The sequence below is a fragment of the Orycteropus afer genome, unplaced genomic scaffold (genome assembly GCF_000298275.1).
Source record: "Orycteropus afer afer isolate SDZICR_OR568_19922 unplaced genomic scaffold, OryAfe1.0 scaffold00009, whole genome shotgun sequence".
Classification (NCBI taxonomy): domain Eukaryota; kingdom Metazoa; phylum Chordata; class Mammalia; order Tubulidentata; family Orycteropodidae; genus Orycteropus; species Orycteropus afer.
In genome coordinates this window covers 19,864,629-19,883,813 of record NW_006921596.1, presented here as the reverse complement: position 1 = coordinate 19,883,813, position 19,185 = coordinate 19,864,629, and the positions used below count along the sequence as shown (strand labels likewise).

The following is a 19,185-nucleotide window of genomic DNA, read 5'->3' as shown; positions in this document are numbered from 1 at the left end:
AGAACCCTTTCCAGAAACCCAACTCTCTACGAAGCCCAAGGGCTCAGGCTGGATTGAGGGGAAAACGGAGCAGTGTGGGTAGCCTTCTCTCCTTGGGCCCATTTTACAAATCGTTAACTGAATACCAGGGTTGGACAGCTGGTCCCTGCCTCTGTACTGCACAGAACTGCACAATAGGGACGTGACAGGTCAGTTTCCCAAACCCTGGACTCTTGTCAGGGGAAAGGAAGGAGGCAGGACCTCTGACGCTGGGGGTGGAGCCAGCAATCCCTGTCTGTTCAGGAAGATGACCGCACCACTGGCTTTTCTGTCTACACAGCTGCCCATGGTGTCTGCTGCAGTTCTCTTTGGGGATGGCAGAGATGAGAAGGGTGCTCTTGTTACTGCTGTGCGTTTCCCAGTCTTCTGCCAGTGAGTGGGGCTGCTTCTGGGGTGACTTTGGTTGAACATGTAATATGGCAGAGGGGGCATCATCAGGAAAATGAAATGGTCCCTAATGCCCAGAGAGGGGCTCCGGGGGAAGAGGACTCCCAGCTTTGCTCTGTGCAGCACTGATGTTGGGAACAGTCAAAGACGTGGGGTGTGGACAAAGGAAACTGGTCTCCGCAGCCTGGTGTCAGGTCTGTCTGCAGGGTGGGAGTGCAGTTAGGGAAATGAGCTGTAGGCTACAGAGACAGACAAAGAGGGCCAGCAAGAGGCCTGCTGCCCTGCCCACAGCTCCTGCCCTGCTCTTCTTGGGGCACGTCCCCCAGGCACTGTCCGAGGGGGTTTGTCTTCCACACACCTGTGCAGAAATAGGACATGGGATGTATCTAGTATACCTGGGGACCGGGTCTCTCTCTGGCTTGTACTTCAGCACTCTTGTTGCAATGAAGCCTTTATAATAAAATCAACAGGGCCTCTAAGCCCCAACTGCAGAGCTAGGCCCAGGAGCAGGGTGGGCAGATGGCCTGGACTCCTACTGCTACACATGCCATGGAGACTGTCGGAGTCTAAGAGATGGCAGAAGTGACAGCTATAGTCGCCTCCCTTTCCTCCAGGTTGTCCAGGACTAAAATTTCCAGCCTAGAAGGGACAGGTGTCACTGGCATCCGACTAAAGCAGGCTGTGCTTACCTCTCTGTCACCCCAGCTGGCTCTGTCTGCTATTCTGGTGTTAGCTGGGAGACACAAGAGTACACCCCCACACACACACACACATGCACACACACATTCATACAAAGAGGGGAACCCTCCAAGGCAGAGGATCAGTCTTCCTCAGTCCTCTCCACTCCCTCACCCTCCTTGCAGCCCAAGATGTCCAGAGGATACCTAGACACACACAGAAAGGGCCCAGGCCCTCTTGCCTTCTTAAAAAAGCCACAGCCAAGGGATCCAGGGCGAATGTTTTATCTAGGTCAGATTTCCTCACTACATCCTGGCCTTCCGAAGGTTTTATGAGGTCAAATGAGCTAGCTGACCAGAGCATTGCAAAGGCAAAGCCATCACTGTGACCTGTGCATAGGTTCTGGTTGGGTTCAGAAGGACTAGTTAATGCCTTGTTCACATAGATTACCAACGTCCAAAGAAAAATCAGACCAATGTCAGGGTGTCTGTTCTTTGGTAATTCTGAGGCATTAATGGTCTTGCAGACATCATCTCACCAATGTCCAGCTCTGTCATAGTTCCAGCCAAGTCTCCCAGGTATCAATTCAGACAGACGTTTGTCTGACATGATGCCTTACAGTGGAGATGTCCTCCATAGCCTTTAATGACTGAAAAGGGTTGTAAAGCTTGTATCTTTTCATATTTACCACATTTGAAATTAAAACAAGATTTTTAAAACACAGGAATATACCATCACATGATAACATCAGTGGCCTCTGGAAAATTCCACTGTATGCTTATGAGAGAATGAGAATGAAAAATAGAAAACAATGCCTTGGTATTCTTATGAGAATATTTATTAAGTATGTGTATAAGTAAGGTCTCAAAAAGGTCTTAGGAACTCCCAGACATCTCCAGACTACACTAATGTGGCTCAGTGCCTAAGGCATTTGACTGCTAACCAGAAGGTTGGCAGTTCAAACCCACCAGCCACACTGCAAAGGAAGATGGGGCAGTCTACTTCTGTAAAGATTTACTGTCTTGGAAAACTAATGGGGATCACTAGGAGTTGGAATCAACTCAATGGCAGTGGGTTTTGCTTGTTTTTAATGTATATAAAAGATCTTGCACACTGCCTAGCACGTAAGTACTTTTTTTTCCTTCAGTTGCCATGGAGACAACTCCAACTCATGGTGACCTGTGTGTGGTAGGGTAGGTCTGTGCTCTGTAGGGTTTTTCACTGCTGTTTTTTCAGAAGTAGATCACCAGGCATTTTGAGTCAATTCCATGGTATATTCGAACCGCCAACCTTTCAGCTTAACAGCTGGGAGCATTAACTGCACCACCCAGGGACTCCCAAGAGCTCAGTAGGTGGAAGGTATTACCGGCAATCTAACACTATTTATAGGCTCAAAGACACCACCAAGACATTGTGTGGGAAAAAGACCCTCTTGGATAAAGAAAGAAACGGGCTGGTAGAATGAGAGAGCCCTGATGATGAGGCAGGAGGAGTGGGGAACCAGCAGGAGGGGGCGCTCCTGAGGTCTGTGGTGTTGGTGTCCAGAGGCAGCCAGCTCCTGGCCCAGCAGCGAGGCCCTGTCTTCCCTCCGCAGACTGTGGCATCCAGAAAGCTTTCATTCCGGACACTCTCGAGGACAACCTGGTCCACAGCAAGATGTTCCCGTGGGTGGTGTCTCTGCAGGACTCCCGGTACACCCACCTGGCTTTCGGCTGCATCCTCAGTGAGTTCTGGATCCTCAGCGTGGCCTCCACCTTTCAGCACAGGCCAGTACTCCCACCTTCGGGGCCCACCAGCTCCAGGCCAAGGGGGTAGGCTGGGGAGCACTGGTCCCTTTACAGCCTGGGAAGCTGGAAAAAGTGCATTATCAGGTCCTAAAACCACCAGTCGCCAAGCGTGGCGCAGTCTGCTGTGTGGACCATGGGCTGCACGGCTGGACAATGACGTCATTAGCCATCTAGTCTATAGAAGCCTTTGCCATGGAGTTGATTCCCCAGGGTCGTGGACTCATGGTGACCCTATAGGACAGAATAAAACTGCCCCACAGGGTTTCCAAGGTTGTAATCTTTGCAGAGGAGCCCTGGTGGTGCAGCGGTTAAAGTGCTCAACTGCTAACCAAAAGATGGTGGTTTGAACCCACCAGCTGCTCCACAGTAGAAAGACGTGGCAGTCTGCTTCAGTCAGAATGGACGCCATGGCAGTGGGTGTTTCATCTTTAAGGAAGCAGCATTCCCAAAGACGGAAAGCTGGACAGACAGGAATGCATAGATAAGAAGAGCACAGGGAAGGAGTAGTCACAGGGAGGAGAGGGCGGGAGGGCTTTTCATGGTTGGGGATTGTGATCGGGGCCGTGAAATCAAATGTGCATGAACTGGTCAGAGTAAAATGAATCTGCTTTGTAAATTTGCACCCAAATCACAATAGAAAAAGAAAATCTTTATGGAAGCAGGGTGCCACATTTTTCTCCCACATTTCAGCTGGAGGGTTCTAGCAGCCACGTGCTTAACCCCTATGCCACCGGGCCCCCTTCCCTCCTATCCTGTGGGGAGGGGATACTTGTTCCCATTTCATTTAAATCGTGACTCTTAACATTAGAGGTCTGTACTTGCTTATCTTGTTAAGTCGCCACAGCTGGCTCTGTCCCGCTGTCCTGGAGTCAGATCATTTCTCCCAAAATACTTTCCTTGGGCCTTAAAAATATTCCAGCCGTAGATGCGCGCACACTGCACACCAGGTGGGAGGGTTGTTTTGTTTTCTTTGTTATTAATGCTGAGTTATACTGTATGGTGGTCTATTTTGGAATTTGTTGAGGTTGTCCTTGTGGCCTAATGGATGTGGTCCATATGAATACTTCCCACAGATAAACGAAAAAGTGTATTCTCTGTCCTTGGTGTCCAATTTCATATATAAAACTAGGGGTGGAGGGAAGACTACTTGATCTTCCCCAGGCTGCGAAAGCTGAATAAACTGCGATGGAGTGACATAGCGACTGCAGCGATGGGCTCAAGCAGAGCGTGGACCATGAGGATGACGCAGGAGCGGGCGGCGTTGTGTTCTGTTGTCCACAGGGTCGTGGGAGGCAGAGCCGGCTTGACGGCACCTACCACCACCACCACCACTGCAAACAAGCTTCTGGCCTCTTCTCATATTTCCCGTAGTTCTTACTTTGTGAACACTATGTTACCTGCTGCAGATATTTATAACTGTGAGGTCTTCACTAGAGACTGAATTTTATTTTTTTTTTATCATTACAAAGGGTCTTTATTTGTCCTAATGCTTTTTTTTTTTTTTTGGCTCTGAATTCATTAAGCTTGTTTGATGTGACCAACATGACTCCTGCTTTTCCTTGTTGATTGAGGTATTGTGGTAGTTGAGTTTGTGTGTCAGCTTGGCTGGACCTGGTTATGTGGCTGGGCAGCTGGATGTAGTATTCCCCGTGATGAGACTGGTAATCAGCTCCATGGTGGAAACTACTGTATGTAGCTGAGTAGCTGCCTTTGGGTATGTGATCTGCTTCCCGTATGTAAGAAACAGCTTTGGGAATGGTCTCTAGCTTACAACATGCTTGGACCCTTCATGTAGCCGTGTCGTTGTTCAGCAGCCTGCCATGCTCTGCCGACCTGGGGACTTACAATGGACTTGAATTAATGGCCTGCCGTGTGGTTTGGTAACATCGGGACTGCCATTTTATTTGTCGACCCTGGGCTTGTCAGCCTCAGCAGCCAGTAGCTGTCTGAGTGAAGAGATGCCTTTACCTTCAGTGGGCCGGGAGCAGGAGGCAAAGCTGAAGCCCAAGGTGGAGGGGCTTTCCCCCAGCCCCTAGAGCTTGGCACTTTGAACTTGGACTTAAAGCCTCCAAACTGTGAGAGAATAAACTCCTGTTTGTTAAGGCATCCCATTTGTGGTATACTCTTGTCAGAGCGGCACTAGGGAACCAGAACAGGTATGCTTTCTGTTTTTATGGTATCTCATTTTACATTTTCACTCTATGGCTTCTGTTTTGGTTTGTAATCTCCTTCTGATAAATTGGGAAAGTTTGTATTTCCATTTTGGTGGTGGTGTTAGTTGCCATGGAGTTAACTCCAACTCATGGTGACCCCATGTACAACAGAGTGAAACACTGCCCAGTCTGGTGCCAGCTTCATGGTCACTGGTATACTCAGGGTCACCCGGCAACCACTGGGTATTAAGTGGCTTCTCCCAGCAACCTTCCAGCCCTATGCCTGGCAATATTCTGTTGTGATCCAACAGGAAATGATCTCATGTAAGAAACCTAAATTCTGTTTCTTTCTGGGCAGCCCTCTCTTGAAGCCCTACTGTGACCAGAATCAGAATTTGTAGCTTGTCACTTCTTCCTTCCTCCCTCCTTCCCCACCACCATTCAATTTCAATAGATTATACATGTGTTTTACTGTTTACATAATTGTACACCCTTACAACTTCATATATTCACTGTGAATAATATGTTTTTACTCCTGGCTATAAAAGGTGAAAGAGCTGTGTATACACTAACTCCAACGTTTCTAACTTTAGTTACATCATTTGATTATTGCCAGGGTTTGTAACATTTTTACTTAGATCTATAACTTTCAAAAAATTTTCTTTTAATTTTATTCCAGTATTATAATGGATTCCATACTTACTGACCATCGTTTTGCTGGATTTTCTTATTCAGTACTGAAGTTGGTTGAAGTTTGCCTTCAAGTAGTTTCTCAAAGGGCCCCAAAGAACCATATTTCCCTGGTTTTGCATATTCAAAGTTTTTTGTGCTGCCCTTAAATCTGAATGACCATGTAAGTATAGAATCCATGGCCCACACCTTCTTTTCTTGAGGCTATTATAGGCATCATCCCTCAGCTTCTGTTATTAAATCTTGGTGAGGAGAAGTCTGAGGCCATTCTGATTATCCCCCATATAGGTAGGGTGACTATATATCCTAAATGGCTGGGAGAGGCCTGGTTGCCACTGTTATCCTAGAATCCTGTTGTTAAAACCCCTCTCACTCTCACAAGTTCTTTGCTGTTGAGTCAATTTGACTCATAGCAACCCCTCCTTGGGCTTCTGAGGTGGTGTCTCTATGGAAGTAGATTGCCTAATCTTCCTTCCTCAGAGTGCCTGGTGGGTTTGAACCACCGGCCTTCTGGTTAGCAGTCAGATGCCTTAGGGACTATGCCACCAGAGCTCCTTAATAAGTTATATGGCCAAACTTAATATGACTTAATCATTTTTTATCTGGATGCCCAGGGATTGCTTCTTTGTCACTAAGGACTACTAGCTATGCTGGGTCTCTTCCATTTGCCCCTTCAGATCCATTCTCTACCCTTTGCCCCCCTGTTCTGTGTCCCAGGAGGGTGACCTGTGTGGGTTATATCAGTGGGCTCTCTTCTGTGTCTTCTGTGTCTGTTGGGTTTGGCCAAGGAGAGCACTAGCAAGAAATCAGAGGGAGGGGGAGAATGGGGTCAGGGTCCTTATTTCCTTGAGGCTTACTGTGGACTGGCTTCTCCTCTGGCCAATTTGCCTTCTCGGCACAGCTCATCTCTGACCATTCCCTCCCTTCACCTAGAACATATAGGTGGCATCAGCACCTTGCTGTTATTCATTCCAGGGTGTTCCACTCTTCCTGTTGTTTCCCTACATTCTCCAAGACTTCTGTTAAGAGCCTATTTGTTTAACTCTCTTCCATTTTCCTTTTACAAGTGAGCCACCCGCTTCCTGCCCAGGCCTGCCTAGGATATGTCTCAGTGATCATCGGTCTGTCATTCTGTATCACTTTTCTGCAGGATGTGGAGTACTCTTCCAAAGTATAGACCTAAGTCTCATTTCTGGAAAGCTTTCTTAAATTATCTCTTGATTTTTTTTCTCGGTCATTATTTTGATTACAACCTTTTGGTCTGTTGGTTCTCCTTTAACAGTCATGTGTTGTTCTTCTCTGTAACGTTTAAAAATCTTTGTTAATTTCCATTTTATTTCAGGCACTTTTCTCATTCCTACCTTCTATGTCCCTGTTTTCTGTGGTCTCTATGCTACTGTAAGCAGCTTCCACCTGGGCCTTAATTTCTGTGGTGGTTTTCTTTCTTTCCCTCCTACTTCTTTGCTGAGAAGCACACTCGGCCGGCCTTTTTCTGAGTCCTGAGGTAGTAGGTGTCATATCTGACTCCCTGCCTCCTACTGTCCTTTATGCTTTTGTGAGCCCTTCCCCTGATTCTGAGGTTTGGATCCTCTAGTGTCTCTTAGTTTTACAATGTTTGATGTGTTTGCCATTCTTGTAGCTCTCTGGATGATTCCCAAGAGGAGATGAGGAAAACACTCAACTCTACTCCATTATTATTAAAACTGGAATTTCTCTAAAGTGTACTTCAGTATATAAAGATGGAAAGACGCTTATATTAAGATGTTAGGTGCTAAAGACAAGAGTCAAGATTACATATTTGGTATAATCACAGCTATGTAAAAACCAACGAACCAACCCATGCACAAGGAGAAAGGTACCCCCAATACCATGTTAACAGAGTATCTTTGAGTTCTGGAGCAAGTGGAGTTAAGATAGAAGACTTCTCAATAGTCTCAGGAGGAAATCAGAGAAGATTTTCTAGAGACTGAGTCTGAAGGAGTGAGTAAAAGTAGTCCAGGGGGCAGGAGTGCATGTAGGGACGGACACAGGGAAGAGGTAACTATCGGCAGGAAGTGGGAGGGGAGCTGTTGCATTGGGGTAAATTGTAGTCAATGTCATGAGATAACGTGTGTGTGAACTGCTGTATGGAAAGTGAATTTGCTCATTAAACTTTCACCCAAATAAAAAAAAAAAAAAAAGTAGCCCAGGGAAGATGAGTTGGATTAACATTGTAGGCCCAAGAAACAATGACTGTGAACACAGGGAGGCATGCAGCTGCCTCAGTGCCCTGGCCTCTCAAGCTTCCCTTGCTCTCTTTCCAGGAAGAACGTGGTCGTTATAGTCGGCATAGCTAACATGGATGCCCGGAAGAGAGCCCACACAGAGTACCCAGTCAACATCATCATCATCCACGAGGGCTTCAACAACCGCTCCATGAGGAACAACATAGCCCTCCTAAAGACAGACACGGCGATGCAGTTCAGCGACCTGGTCCAGCCCGTCTGCTTCCTCAGCAGGATGCTGCATAAGCTCCCGGCCTTGCGGAACTGCTGGCTGTCAGGATGGAACCCCACGTCTGCAGTTAATGCCTGCCTTCTCCTAGAGGAGGCTGTGTGTGTGCTAGCAGTGGGGGTGACCTGGAAGAACAGGATTAGGGCTTATCCCAGTTTGATCATTCAGTTTGCTCCAGTCTCTAGAGTTGGGCTGGAACCCTCACCCAATCGGCCTTTCTTTCAAGATTCCCGGTGCTTGCCCTTTCTGTGGCCTTTCTTACATTTGGCCCTTTTCCCTCTAGCTGTCAGCTGAAACTGGAAGGGCATAGGCAGAGGAGAGCCTGAATGAGTACATGGTCACGGGGGCGTGAGGGGCCATTATTCCCTGAATGGGGTTGACTGTCTTTTTATCTAAGCCATCCCTGTTTTCTTTTATTCTTGGGAAAGACAAAAAGGAAATGTACTCTGTAGATGTGGAGGAAGGATGAATATATCCTCTGCCTATTTTCATGAAATTCCAGTTCAAAGCAAGGTGGTTTTCAGTAGAAACTCAGGCTCAGGTTCTGTTTCTATGAGGAAAAGAGTTTTCAAGGACACTTTCTGCTCACTTCCATGTGGGTTTGAGTTGCAGTTGAGGTGACTTCGGGAGCAGCTTCTTGTTCACAGTTCTTAGACTCTCTGTTGCATGGTCCAGACAGGAAAGCACATGACGATGAGCATCCTGAGGAAAATCTCCGTGAAAGACGTTGACGTGTGTCCCTTCTACAAACCCCCCAAAACAGCCTGCTGCAGCCACAGAGAGCCGAAAACAGAGAACATCTGCCTGGTAAGAATGTGAGGGAGTAGAAGCTAACTGCTGAGGATGATCATTGTTCACCCAGGACTACCCCTGGCTGGATGGTGAGCTTTCTGAGGACAGAGACCTTAACTCTCTGAGGACAGTGACTCGAGGCTGTCTCCAGGGTGAACAGTGCTTGGCAAATAGCAAGTACTCAATAAAATTCTACTGAATGGACTAAGCAGTCACCATTTTCAGTGTTACGTGGGTAAGCGTGGCTAAGTCACAAATGTTTTTTAACTAAACATTTGAAAGCCTGAGTCCTAACCACACATGCATATATTCTCTGAGCAAGTCTGCAATGTGGGGTCACCGCATTTAACTTCTGTGGAACCTGGCCTCCCTCCTCTGATGCTGCTGAATATCAGCTATTGGGGGTTATTCCTGTGAGAAGCCCCTCCCTCCACCCAGGTGAGTGCTGGATGGATGTAGCTTCTTGTTATCTCAGGAAAATGCATGCAGTTCATGAACACTGGCCCTTTGTGTCCACACCTAGAGAGAGTGTGGCTTACCAGGGTCATATGATTAATAAATGTTAGTTTAGAAAAAAGACAAACCAGGTCTAGCAGGTTTCCAACCAGGGTTTCTTTTTCTCTAAAATCGTTTTTCTAAGATGCTAATCACCTAGGCCCTGACAGGGAAAGTCATTTCTCCCAGAAGATCTAGAAGGTCAAGATTTTTAGGGAAAGAGAAAAAGAAAAAAAACATCTACAGACAGTTCTTATAAAAGTTATTTCTAAATTATGAAGGATGTCCTTTCATTAGTCAGTACGTCTGCCCTTCCCAAGTTCATCCAGCACTGTTGAGTGATGACCTGGTGCTCGACCCTCTGTCTGCCACGTGCGGGACCTTAACGACTCCTTAAGTCACATAAAATCTGTTGCTGTCGGTTTGGTTCTGACTCATAGTGATCCTCTGGGTCAGGGAAGAACTGCCCCAGAGGGTTTCCAAGGCTGTATTCTTCATGGAAGCAGACCGACAGCAACCTTTCTGTTCACAGTTGAGCTTTTAACCATTGTGCCACCAGGGCTCCTGAAGTTAGATAATTTGTTTCAATTCAGTAGAAGACATAGCCACTAAATGAAACCCTGCCATCAACCGTTCCTTCAATGCACTGTCAATTGTAGGGTGCACCATTATTATATATATTATCAAGAAAGAAAATATGTTGCCAGTTATAGCAGAGAACTCTAATATCTACTGATTAAAAGACACTTCCCAATTTCAAAGATGTTAAAAAAATTTTAAGTGCATCTTAGACTCCATGAAACCATTTATATTCTAAATGATCAGCTTGTTAAATTCCACCTGCAAAGATCAGATTGGTTTTTAACTGCCGCACATCTGTACACACTTGTTTTTTTAACGGGTTGCAAAATGCCTCAGACAAATCAATGGTGACCTGCCTACCCAGGATCCTTTCCTTTCTCGGAAATGTCTCCTAGTGCCCAGACCCCCAGAGGTCCTTGCAGCCACACTCCCCACACCTGGTATAAATCTCCTCAGAAACCCAACAAAGGCCGAGTTACTCTGACACCCCCCCCCCCATTTTAACAACTGTTTGGGCTTTTGCTGAGTCTCGGAGGAAAAGAGTATGAAATGAAAGCGCCCCTCATCGGGAGCTGAGACGGGGCCACTCCAGAGGGGCTGTCAGCGGGTCCCTCACGTCTCAGCTGCTTGTGCTTCAGAAGTCACAGCCCCACAGGATTGTGGGGAGGAGCAAAAGCAGTGTGTTCTGCATGCGGGTGGACGAGCAAACGGCAAAGCCATGCAGTGGCTGGGGATGGCCACCACACACTCATTCATCCAATAGTCTGTCCTAAATCGCGTACTTTCTTCCTGGAGTTGTCAGACCACAGTCAAAACGGAATGGGGCTGGAACTGCTGAAAAGCGGGAAAGTGCAGCATTCTAGCTGGTGGGCTGCTTTGCACCGAGCAGATGTGACAGGACCAGGCAAGGAGCCTGTGTAACCCAAACCAAACCAAACCAAACCAGTGGCCGTCGGTGATTATAGCTTGTGGCAACCCCGTGTGTACAGAGCAGAACTGCATTCCGCAGGGTTTTCAAGGCTCTGACTCGGGGGGGGGGGGGGGCTGGCTTCTGAGGCGCCTACTGGGTGAGTAGTCTTTTCTGTGAGTAGTCAAGCACGTAACGGCACCGCCCAGATGGGTAAGCAGTCAGAACCCTGGGGTGCGATCTCAACCCTGCTGTCCCCCAGCGTTTGGCAGTAGGGAGTTCAAACAGTAGATGTGGAAAGCTGAGGAAGCAAGGGTTCTGCGGGGCAGCCCCCCTTAGCGTCTGCTCGGAAGCACAGGCGCCCTTCCAAGGGTCTGTCTTTGGCCTTCTGAGCAGAGTCACGTTACCCAAAAAACAAGGTAAGCACAGGCTTCCTTGTGCATACTTACTAATCTTCAGTGAACAATTTCACATTTTTTCATCCAAGATTCTGCTTTCAGGTAGGGCTGGCATGTCTCTCTCAATCCCACAGCACCTTCCTACAGAGTCAAAGCCTCTTTTCCAGTTGACAGTCCCTGACAGGGATGGATGAAGCACTAAGATTAGTAAGTAAGCACAAGTCAACCTGTGCTTACCTTGCTTACTGGGGTAACCCACCCCCACTTCTGAGGGATCACCAGGCATAACGGCAGCTTGGCTGCCGCGTTCTACACAGTTGCTCCCTTCTTTCCCTGTTCGCCTTCATTTTTGCTCAGTGTGGCTTCCTCAGAACAAGGGCGGACTGTTGAGGGGGACACGGGTGTGAGGAAACTCAAGGCAGACGAGTCCCGGGCCTCGGGATGAGCAGGGGCCGAGGTGGCCATCCCTCCTGCTTGTCATCGTTCAGTCTGTTCAGATTGTGTCTTGTCACGGCACCTCCTCCGTGTCCCAGTACCAGCGCTTCTCTTCTGGCCAGACAAGTCAGAGGTGACTGGCCAGGCTTTGGGCGATGATGACCCCTTCCTTGGGCCAAGATAGACCACCTGGGAGGGCCACATTTCTTTAACTGGGGGCCTGTGTGTTGGGAGGGTCCCTGGGTGGTGCAAGCAGTTTGTAGTGGACTGCTAACCTACAGGTTCGAATCCACCCAGTGGCTCTGCGGCATAAGTCCTGGCGATCTCTTTCTGTAAAGATTCCAGCCAAGGAAACCCCACGGAGCAGTTCTACTCTGTAACACAGGGGCACCATGAGTCGGGATTGACTTGACGGCAATGGATTTGGGTTTCGTTTTGCATGTTGGGAATGGGGGCATGCAAAAAAATTGTATCTAGTAGCTATCTTGTTGCCTTTCCTGTATTTCTTAACTTTTCATATAGAAATGATAGCCTTTTATACACACAGAAATAATAGTAGCTAGTTTTTATTGGAAGGAGCTCTGGTGGTCGAATGGATGAGGCGTTTGGCTGCTAACCAGAAGGTCAGCTGTTCAAACCCACCAGCTGCTCCACGGAAGGAAGACGGGGTGATCTAATTCTGTAAAGATTTATAGCCTCAGAAACCCAATGGCAGTCGCTATGAGCTGGAATTGACTCAATAGCAGTGATTTTGATTTTTTGGTTTAGTTTTTATTGAGTGTTCACTGGGTGCCAGGCACTGTGCAGTGCTCTGAGTGTGTAACAGGCATTAACTGTTGAATATCCCCACTTTGGAGCACTGGTGGTGCAGTGGTTAAGTCTGTGGCTGCTAGCTGAAGGGCTGCAATTGAATCCACCAGCCACCATACAGGAGAAAGATGAGGTAGTGTGCTTCTATCAAGATTATAGCCTTGGAAACTCTGTGGGGCAGTTCTACTTTGCCCTCTAGGGTTGCTGTGAGTCAGAGTCAACTCCATAGCAACAAGTTTATACCGACTTTAGCTCAGAGATTCAGTAACTTGCCCAGGGTCACAGACCCAGCTGAGTGTGCTACCTACTCACCATAAGGGAGACATGGTCTGTGCCACAGAATTCCAGAATGCCAGCTGCCTCCTCCAGTGGGAGCGGGGGAGGCCGGGAGCAGGGCAGGGGCCAGTGAGCAGGTGAGTTAACAGGAAGTGCCAGGGGAAAGCTGTGGACTTGCTCCACCGTGACCCACAGGACTGTGGGTGGGAGGGGGAAGCTTAATCTTAGGATGGAAACAAGATAGACCAGAGAAAGGGAAGCGGGAAAGCAGGCCGAAACAGAAAGATGTCCCAGCATTCTGAGGCATGAGAAACCACAGAGAGGAAGGACTTAGTCGAAGTTCTGGAAGGAAAGGGGCGAGAAAATGAAACTCAAGCCAGGAAGCTGTAGGAAAAGTGCAGGAGTCCATAAGTAATTTGCATAACAACGAAAAAGTCATCTTGCTGGAGTTTGTAGTGGCTGCTGCCTATGCCTTGATTTGAAATTTCCAAAATTGGACACCCATCCCGGTGAGAATTAGCCTACCAACCAACCGACCTTCTGCCATCGAGTCAATTTTGACTCATAGCGACCCCTCCTTGGGTTTCTGAGGCGATATCACTACGGAAGAAGATTGCCCAACCATCCTTCCAAGGGGTGGCTGGTGGGTTTGAACCATCAGTCTTCTGGTTAGCAGTCAAATGCCTTAGGAACTATGCCACCAGAGCTCCCGAGAATTAGTGTAGGACATTTCTAATTGCACCAGGATATTTTACCAAATTGCCTTGTGCCCAAAATTGCATAAGGATATACTTACAAAGCAAGCATGTTTTCCTAAGACCTAAAGCCTTCTGTCCTTTGTCACAGGGGGACCCAGGCAACCCAGTGATCTGCCAGTTCCAGCAATCGGATCTCTGGGTCCTGAGAGGCATCCTGAACACAGGTAGTGAGGAATGCGCCGGCCCATTTCTGTACACCAAGGTGGAAGACTACAGTGACTGGATCGAGGCCCAGGCGAAGAGAGTTGGCCCTGACCTGTATTCCCTCCACCACTGGAAGAAGGTGCTCCCTCCTTCCGGCGGGCTGAAGGGCATCATGACAAAGAAAACACATGCTGAGTCAGGCCATGCTGGATGGCACCCAGGGCACCACCAAGGACGAAAGTGGCCCTCCAGTCATTCGCTGCCAGCAAAAGACTCTAGGAATAGTCTTGACTTTAGGCAAAAGGGTCTGAGGGAGGCAGGCCGGGCTTCAGAGATGGCCATGCAACCCATGTACTATGACTACTATGGGGGGGAGGCTGGGGAAGGCGGGGGGTCCATTGCAGGTCAGAACAGCTTACACCAGCCCCAGCAAATCACCATGCTTTTTCTCTTGCTCAGTGCCTTTTGCAGCAGTACCTAGTCTAGGAGCTGACCCACTCAGCTGAAGGTTAAGCTTAGAATGCCAAGTGCCAGGCACTTGCCAGACCGTATGGATGTCTATTTTTGTATTTTTGATAGTTGCAGAGCTGGGCTGCCAGGGCCAGGCCCACAGCATAGGCGAGGCTGGCTCTCCCTCCTTTATCCCATCCCACATGTGGGAAGGTCACTTTCATTTGTGCTTGTGAACTAAATGTGGGCTAACAAGTGTCAAAACATTGGGCGTGCCCTGTGATTCTTTCAGTGGGGACAGTTCCAGGCGTCAAGGCTGTGAAAGGTCCCCTTGGGCAGATGTGGCTCAGGAGGTACCTATTCTCGGAGCCTGGCTGGACAGCTGGGGACACCAATTAGCACAGGGAGTGAGAGGATCCCATGACTAGAAAATAGCTGATTACTTTAATGGATCACTTCTTGGGCTGCAGCTGTGGCCAAGGCCAGGCCTTCTTCGGGTTATTTCCCAGGGGTGCCAGTTGTCTGCAACTGCTCACAAGTGGTTTTCATTTTATTCCAAGTCTTATGGTAGCCTCTCAAGGTCATCTGCAAAGAAGGAAAAAGGGGTAGGGGAGAGAAGGCCATTTGGCTAAGTCACGGATTGTGCCCTCCAGAAGGCAGACCTCACCCAGCCCTGCTGACAGTGTGGGGCACCTTTCATGGGCCAGTGCTCTGCTATGCATGCAGCTGGGCCAGGTCGCACATGAGCAGCACCCAACCCCAAGATTCTCCTAAGGAGCATGCTTCTGTTTAATGAAGTGAAAAGTTGGAGGTGTCTGTTGCAATTCTCTGCTACTTCTCAGCTCTGAATGTGGTCCAAGTTTGGCTCTTATTCACTCTGTGCACCATGTGGTCACAGGAAAGGCAGAAGAAAGTACCATGGGCCCTGAGACGGGGTCCACATGTGACAATGCTAAGCTCCTACTCATTTCCTGAGTAACTGATGGTGTTTTAAAGGTCATAAGTGACCTCAGTGTGCAGCCCGATTTGTGGCAGTTTTGGTACTTTACTTCTTTCTGATGCCAGTAAACAATTCCCACATTGCCCACTTGTCTTCCGTGGCTCACAAGGACCCAGGGTGCTACTGTGCACACTGTATCTTATTAGGCTGCAAGATTAGTTAAAATCAAAGACCCATGGTGACTATGTACATGCATGGAATTGGGTACTGGGTATATTAAAAATACATTATTTATTTAAAAAAAAAAAAAACTGGCTTTACCCATGTATAAAGTGGCAATCACAAATTATCAATGGTTGCAGGGAATCATAAGCTTCTAGTTTCATTAAAAGAATAAGCAATTGAAAGCATACATTACTATGAAGTCTCTTCCTGGTACCTGAAAAGACCCTACACCTAACAATGAGAAGGGAGCTTTAAAGACAAAAACCATCCTTCATTTTAGTATAACAAAGCAACTGCTAAGATTTCTCACGAACATTACAAACACCTTTAATTTTACCCTGAAAAACAAAATCCTAAACAAAAATGTTCAGGGCCCAAAAGACTGCCACCTTGGGCTTCTCCTGTGACTGACCTCTGTGATCTCGACTTTCCTTTCCCATGTCTTGATGCTGTTCTCCAGCTCCCCATTCATGATCTTCTCCTGGACATACAGCATGACTGGGGGTGCTCGGAACTCCGCCAGCTGCTTCCGTAACTTGTTGTTCACATACTCAGCTTTAGCCCGATCCTGGGTAGGGAGAGACAGTTCAACCCAGGAAACCCTGGAAGCTTCTGCTTTGAGGGTTTTCACAAAGCTGCCGCGACCATTCAGTGGGGCAGGGAGAAGAACAGTCTTTTGTTTTTGTCCCAGGAAGAATAGTCTGGTGCAACTAGATATCTACATGTTTGGGGGAAAAAAAAAAAAAAAGAACCCCTGTCTCACACCACAAATAAAAATCAACTCAAAATGGATCAATGACCTAAATGTAAGGGTTAAAACTATAGAACTCTTAGAAGGAAACATAGGTGTTAATCTTCATGACATTGGAATAGGCAACAGTTTCTTAGGTATGGCACTGAAAACACAATGACAAAAGAAAAAAAAAAGGCAAGTGGGACTTCATCAAAATTAGAAACGTGAATGCTTCAGGCAATACAATCAAGAAAAAAGGAACCCCATACAAGGAGAGAAAATATTTACAAATCATATCTCTAATAAAAGATTTGAATCCAGACTATGTAAGAATTCTTATAACTCAATGGTAATTAAGAAATAGGCAAGGAGCATATAAAATTAAGTGAAACAAAGAGACTGTCAACACCAGGGAAAAAAAGCATAATAAAACTACAGCAGTAAATTCATACCTATAATCTCACTGAATATAAATGGTTTAAATGTACTAGTCAGGAGAAAAGGAGCTCTGGTGGTGTAGGGGTTAAGGCATTTGGCTGCTAACCAAAAGGTTCATGATTTGAAGCCACCAGTTGCTCTGCAGAAGAAAGATGAGGCAATTTGCTTCCATAAAGATTTGCAGCCCGGGAAATTCAACAAGGGTTGCTATGAGCGGAAATCAGTTCGGTGGCAGTGAGTTTGGTTTTGGTTTGAGTCAAGAGAAAGAGTGAATGAAAGTATATAAAAAAAAAAAAAAGACACATAAATATGTTGTCTACAAAATACACATCTTAGAAAGATACAAATAAGCTAAAATCAAAGGATGGAAAGAAAATATATTAAGCAAACAGTAACCAAAAAAGAGCAGAAATGACTATATTAACCTCTGATAAAATAAATTTTAAGGCAAAATCAACCACAGATACCAAAGAAAGACATTATTTAATGAGTAAAGGGTCAATTCATCAAGAGGACATAACTATAGTAAATATTTACACACCCAATGACATTGCACCAAAATATATAAAACAAACTCTAACAGCTCTGAAAAGAGAAATAGATAGTTCCACAATAATAGTAGGAGACTTTAACACACCACTTTTGATGAAGGATAGAACTAGAAACTCAACAGAGATACGGAATATCAAATAACACAATCAACCAACTTGAACTCACAGACATATACAAAATACTCCACTCGATAGCAGCACAATACATTCTTTTCCAATGCACATGGACCACTCCTCAGAACAGACCATACATTAGGCCATAAAATAAGCCTCAATAAATTAATAAACATAGAAATCATATAAAGCATCTTCTGTGATCACGATTCTATCAAATTAGAATCAATAACAGGAAGAAAAAGGAAAAAAATCTAATACATGGAAACTGAATAACACCTTATTTAAAAGCCAATGGGTAGGGACTTCCAGTAAGATGGAGGACTAGGCAGACAAGCAACACAGACCCTCTTCAACAAAGAAAAGAAAAACCATTTGACAGAAATACAGAAGATAATCCTGGAGCCCTGAGCTTTGAAAGGAACTATATAGAAGTGGATTAGGCACAAACTAGTGGAAAAACCTGAACGAAAACAGTGAGTACAGAGATGGTTGGAGCTGGGGACTGTCAGCTACTCCGACGGGACCAATAGCCTGAATAGTTCCAAGTGGTGTTGAGACCTGAGAATTCACCTCAGAAAAGATCAGCCCTGGTCACCAAGGGCTGCAGGGACGACTGTGCTGGTGGCCTATGACTAGGAAGGGAAACAGCAAGGAGGGAGATAACCTGAGCTGTTGACTTTCTGATGTCCGGAGGGCACAGCCATTTTGATTGTTTACATGCAGCAGCCATTTTGGATATTTAAGTGACCGAAGGTGCAGCCATTTTGAATGTTTACAAGTAGTGGCCATTTTGGATATTTAAAGTGACTGAGGGTGCAGCCATTTTGAATCTTTACAAGTAGCAACCATTTTGGATTTTAAAGTGATAGCATTCTCATTCGGATTCCAGGGACCTAGGAATAGGCTCTATTTGCCAAGGGCGTCAGGGACATACGAGAGGCTGACAACAGGAAAGGAGGCTGGTGGTGAGTGTATAAATGCTGCCCACTAGCAAATAGAGGAGCACAGCACAGTACCCTGCTTGTGTAGATAACATACAAACAAAGAAAACGAATACTGTGGGCAAGTCACTCCAACATACAATCACCAATTAAATATAAATACAAAAACATCACAATGCCTCAGAGACAACAGAGCATCACAGACCACACAAAGAAGCAAGATAAAGCACGAGAAACAAGGGACCAGGATACGGACCCAAAACACATCCCTGAGGAAGACACAGCATTGAAACTCCCTGATAAGGAATTCAAAAGAATTATATTTAGGTATCTAAATTGAGAGACAAATCAGAAAAAACTCTAGAATAATTTCAAAAGACAATACAAGAACGAAATGACAAAATAAATGAAAAATTAGAAATGATACCAAATCTACACACAGAAATCCAAAAGATTAATACTACATTTTCAGAAATAGATAAGACATTGAATGAGCAAAGAAGCAGAATTGAATCAATGGATGACAGAACTAGGGAGATTGAAGGCAAATACCTGAACACTTCTTTGGAAAGGGATCAAGCAGAAAAAAAGATCAAAACAAAATGAAGAAAGCCTAAGGTTCATATGGGATACCATCAAAAGGAATAACCTACATGTCATTGGAATTCCAGAACAGGAAGACACAAATAAAACCACAGAGAAAATTGTCAAAGATTTGTTGGAAGAGTTTTCCTGGTATGATAAAAGATAAGAATATATCCATTCAGGAAGTGCAATGAACCCCAAACAGGATAGATCCTAAAAGAAAATCACCAAGACTTATCATCATCAAACTTACCAAAACCAAAGATGAAGAAAGAATCCTGAGAGCAGCACGGGAAAAACAAAAAGTTACCTACAAGGGGCAACCAGTAAGACTAAGCTTGGATTTCTTGAGAGAAACCATGCAGGTGAGAAGACAATGGG

The 19,185-nt window shown here is 46.2% G+C and overlaps 2 protein-coding genes across 2 annotated transcripts in view; one reads left to right on the top strand and one right to left on the bottom strand.

Moving 5' to 3' along the window:
* Positions 1-353: 353 nt before the first annotated feature.
* PRSS54 (serine protease 54) lies at positions 354-14,305 on the top strand. The gene is made up of 5 exons (XM_007948106.1): positions 354-411; positions 2,699-2,870; positions 8,038-8,296; positions 8,903-9,034; positions 13,769-14,305. The coding sequence occupies exons 1-5, from the start codon at positions 354-356 to the stop codon at positions 14,303-14,305; spliced, it is 1,158 nt and encodes a 385-aa protein (XP_007946297.1).
* A 467-nt stretch (positions 14,306-14,772) lies between these two features.
* The window catches only part of CCDC113 (coiled-coil domain containing 113), a 32,916-nt gene continuing 28,503 nt past the window's right edge, over positions 14,773-19,185 (bottom strand). Inside the window, exons 8-9 of the mRNA XM_007948093.1 lie at positions 15,852-16,007; positions 14,773-14,859 (exon numbers count right to left, since the gene is read on the bottom strand). Of these exons, the coding sequence (XP_007946284.1) occupies positions 14,773-14,859; positions 15,852-16,007 (243 nt within the window). The remainder of the gene's footprint in view (positions 14,860-15,851; positions 16,008-19,185) is intronic.

What these genes read in the sequence shown, in the direction of transcription:
- PRSS54 (XM_007948106.1), top strand. Translation starts at nt 354, where the DNA reads ATGGCAGAGATGAGAAGGGTGCTCTTGTTACTGCTGTGCGTTTCCCAG. An exon ending in CGTTTCCCAGTCTTCTGCCA is followed by an intron (nt 412 to 2,698) that starts GTGAGTGGGGCT and finishes TTCCCTCCGCAG; the next exon opens with ACTGTGGCATCCAGAAAGCT. An exon ending in GATGGAACCCCACGTCTGCA is followed by an intron (nt 8,297 to 8,902) that starts GTTAATGCCTGC and finishes TGCATGGTCCAG; the next exon opens with ACAGGAAAGCACATGACGAT.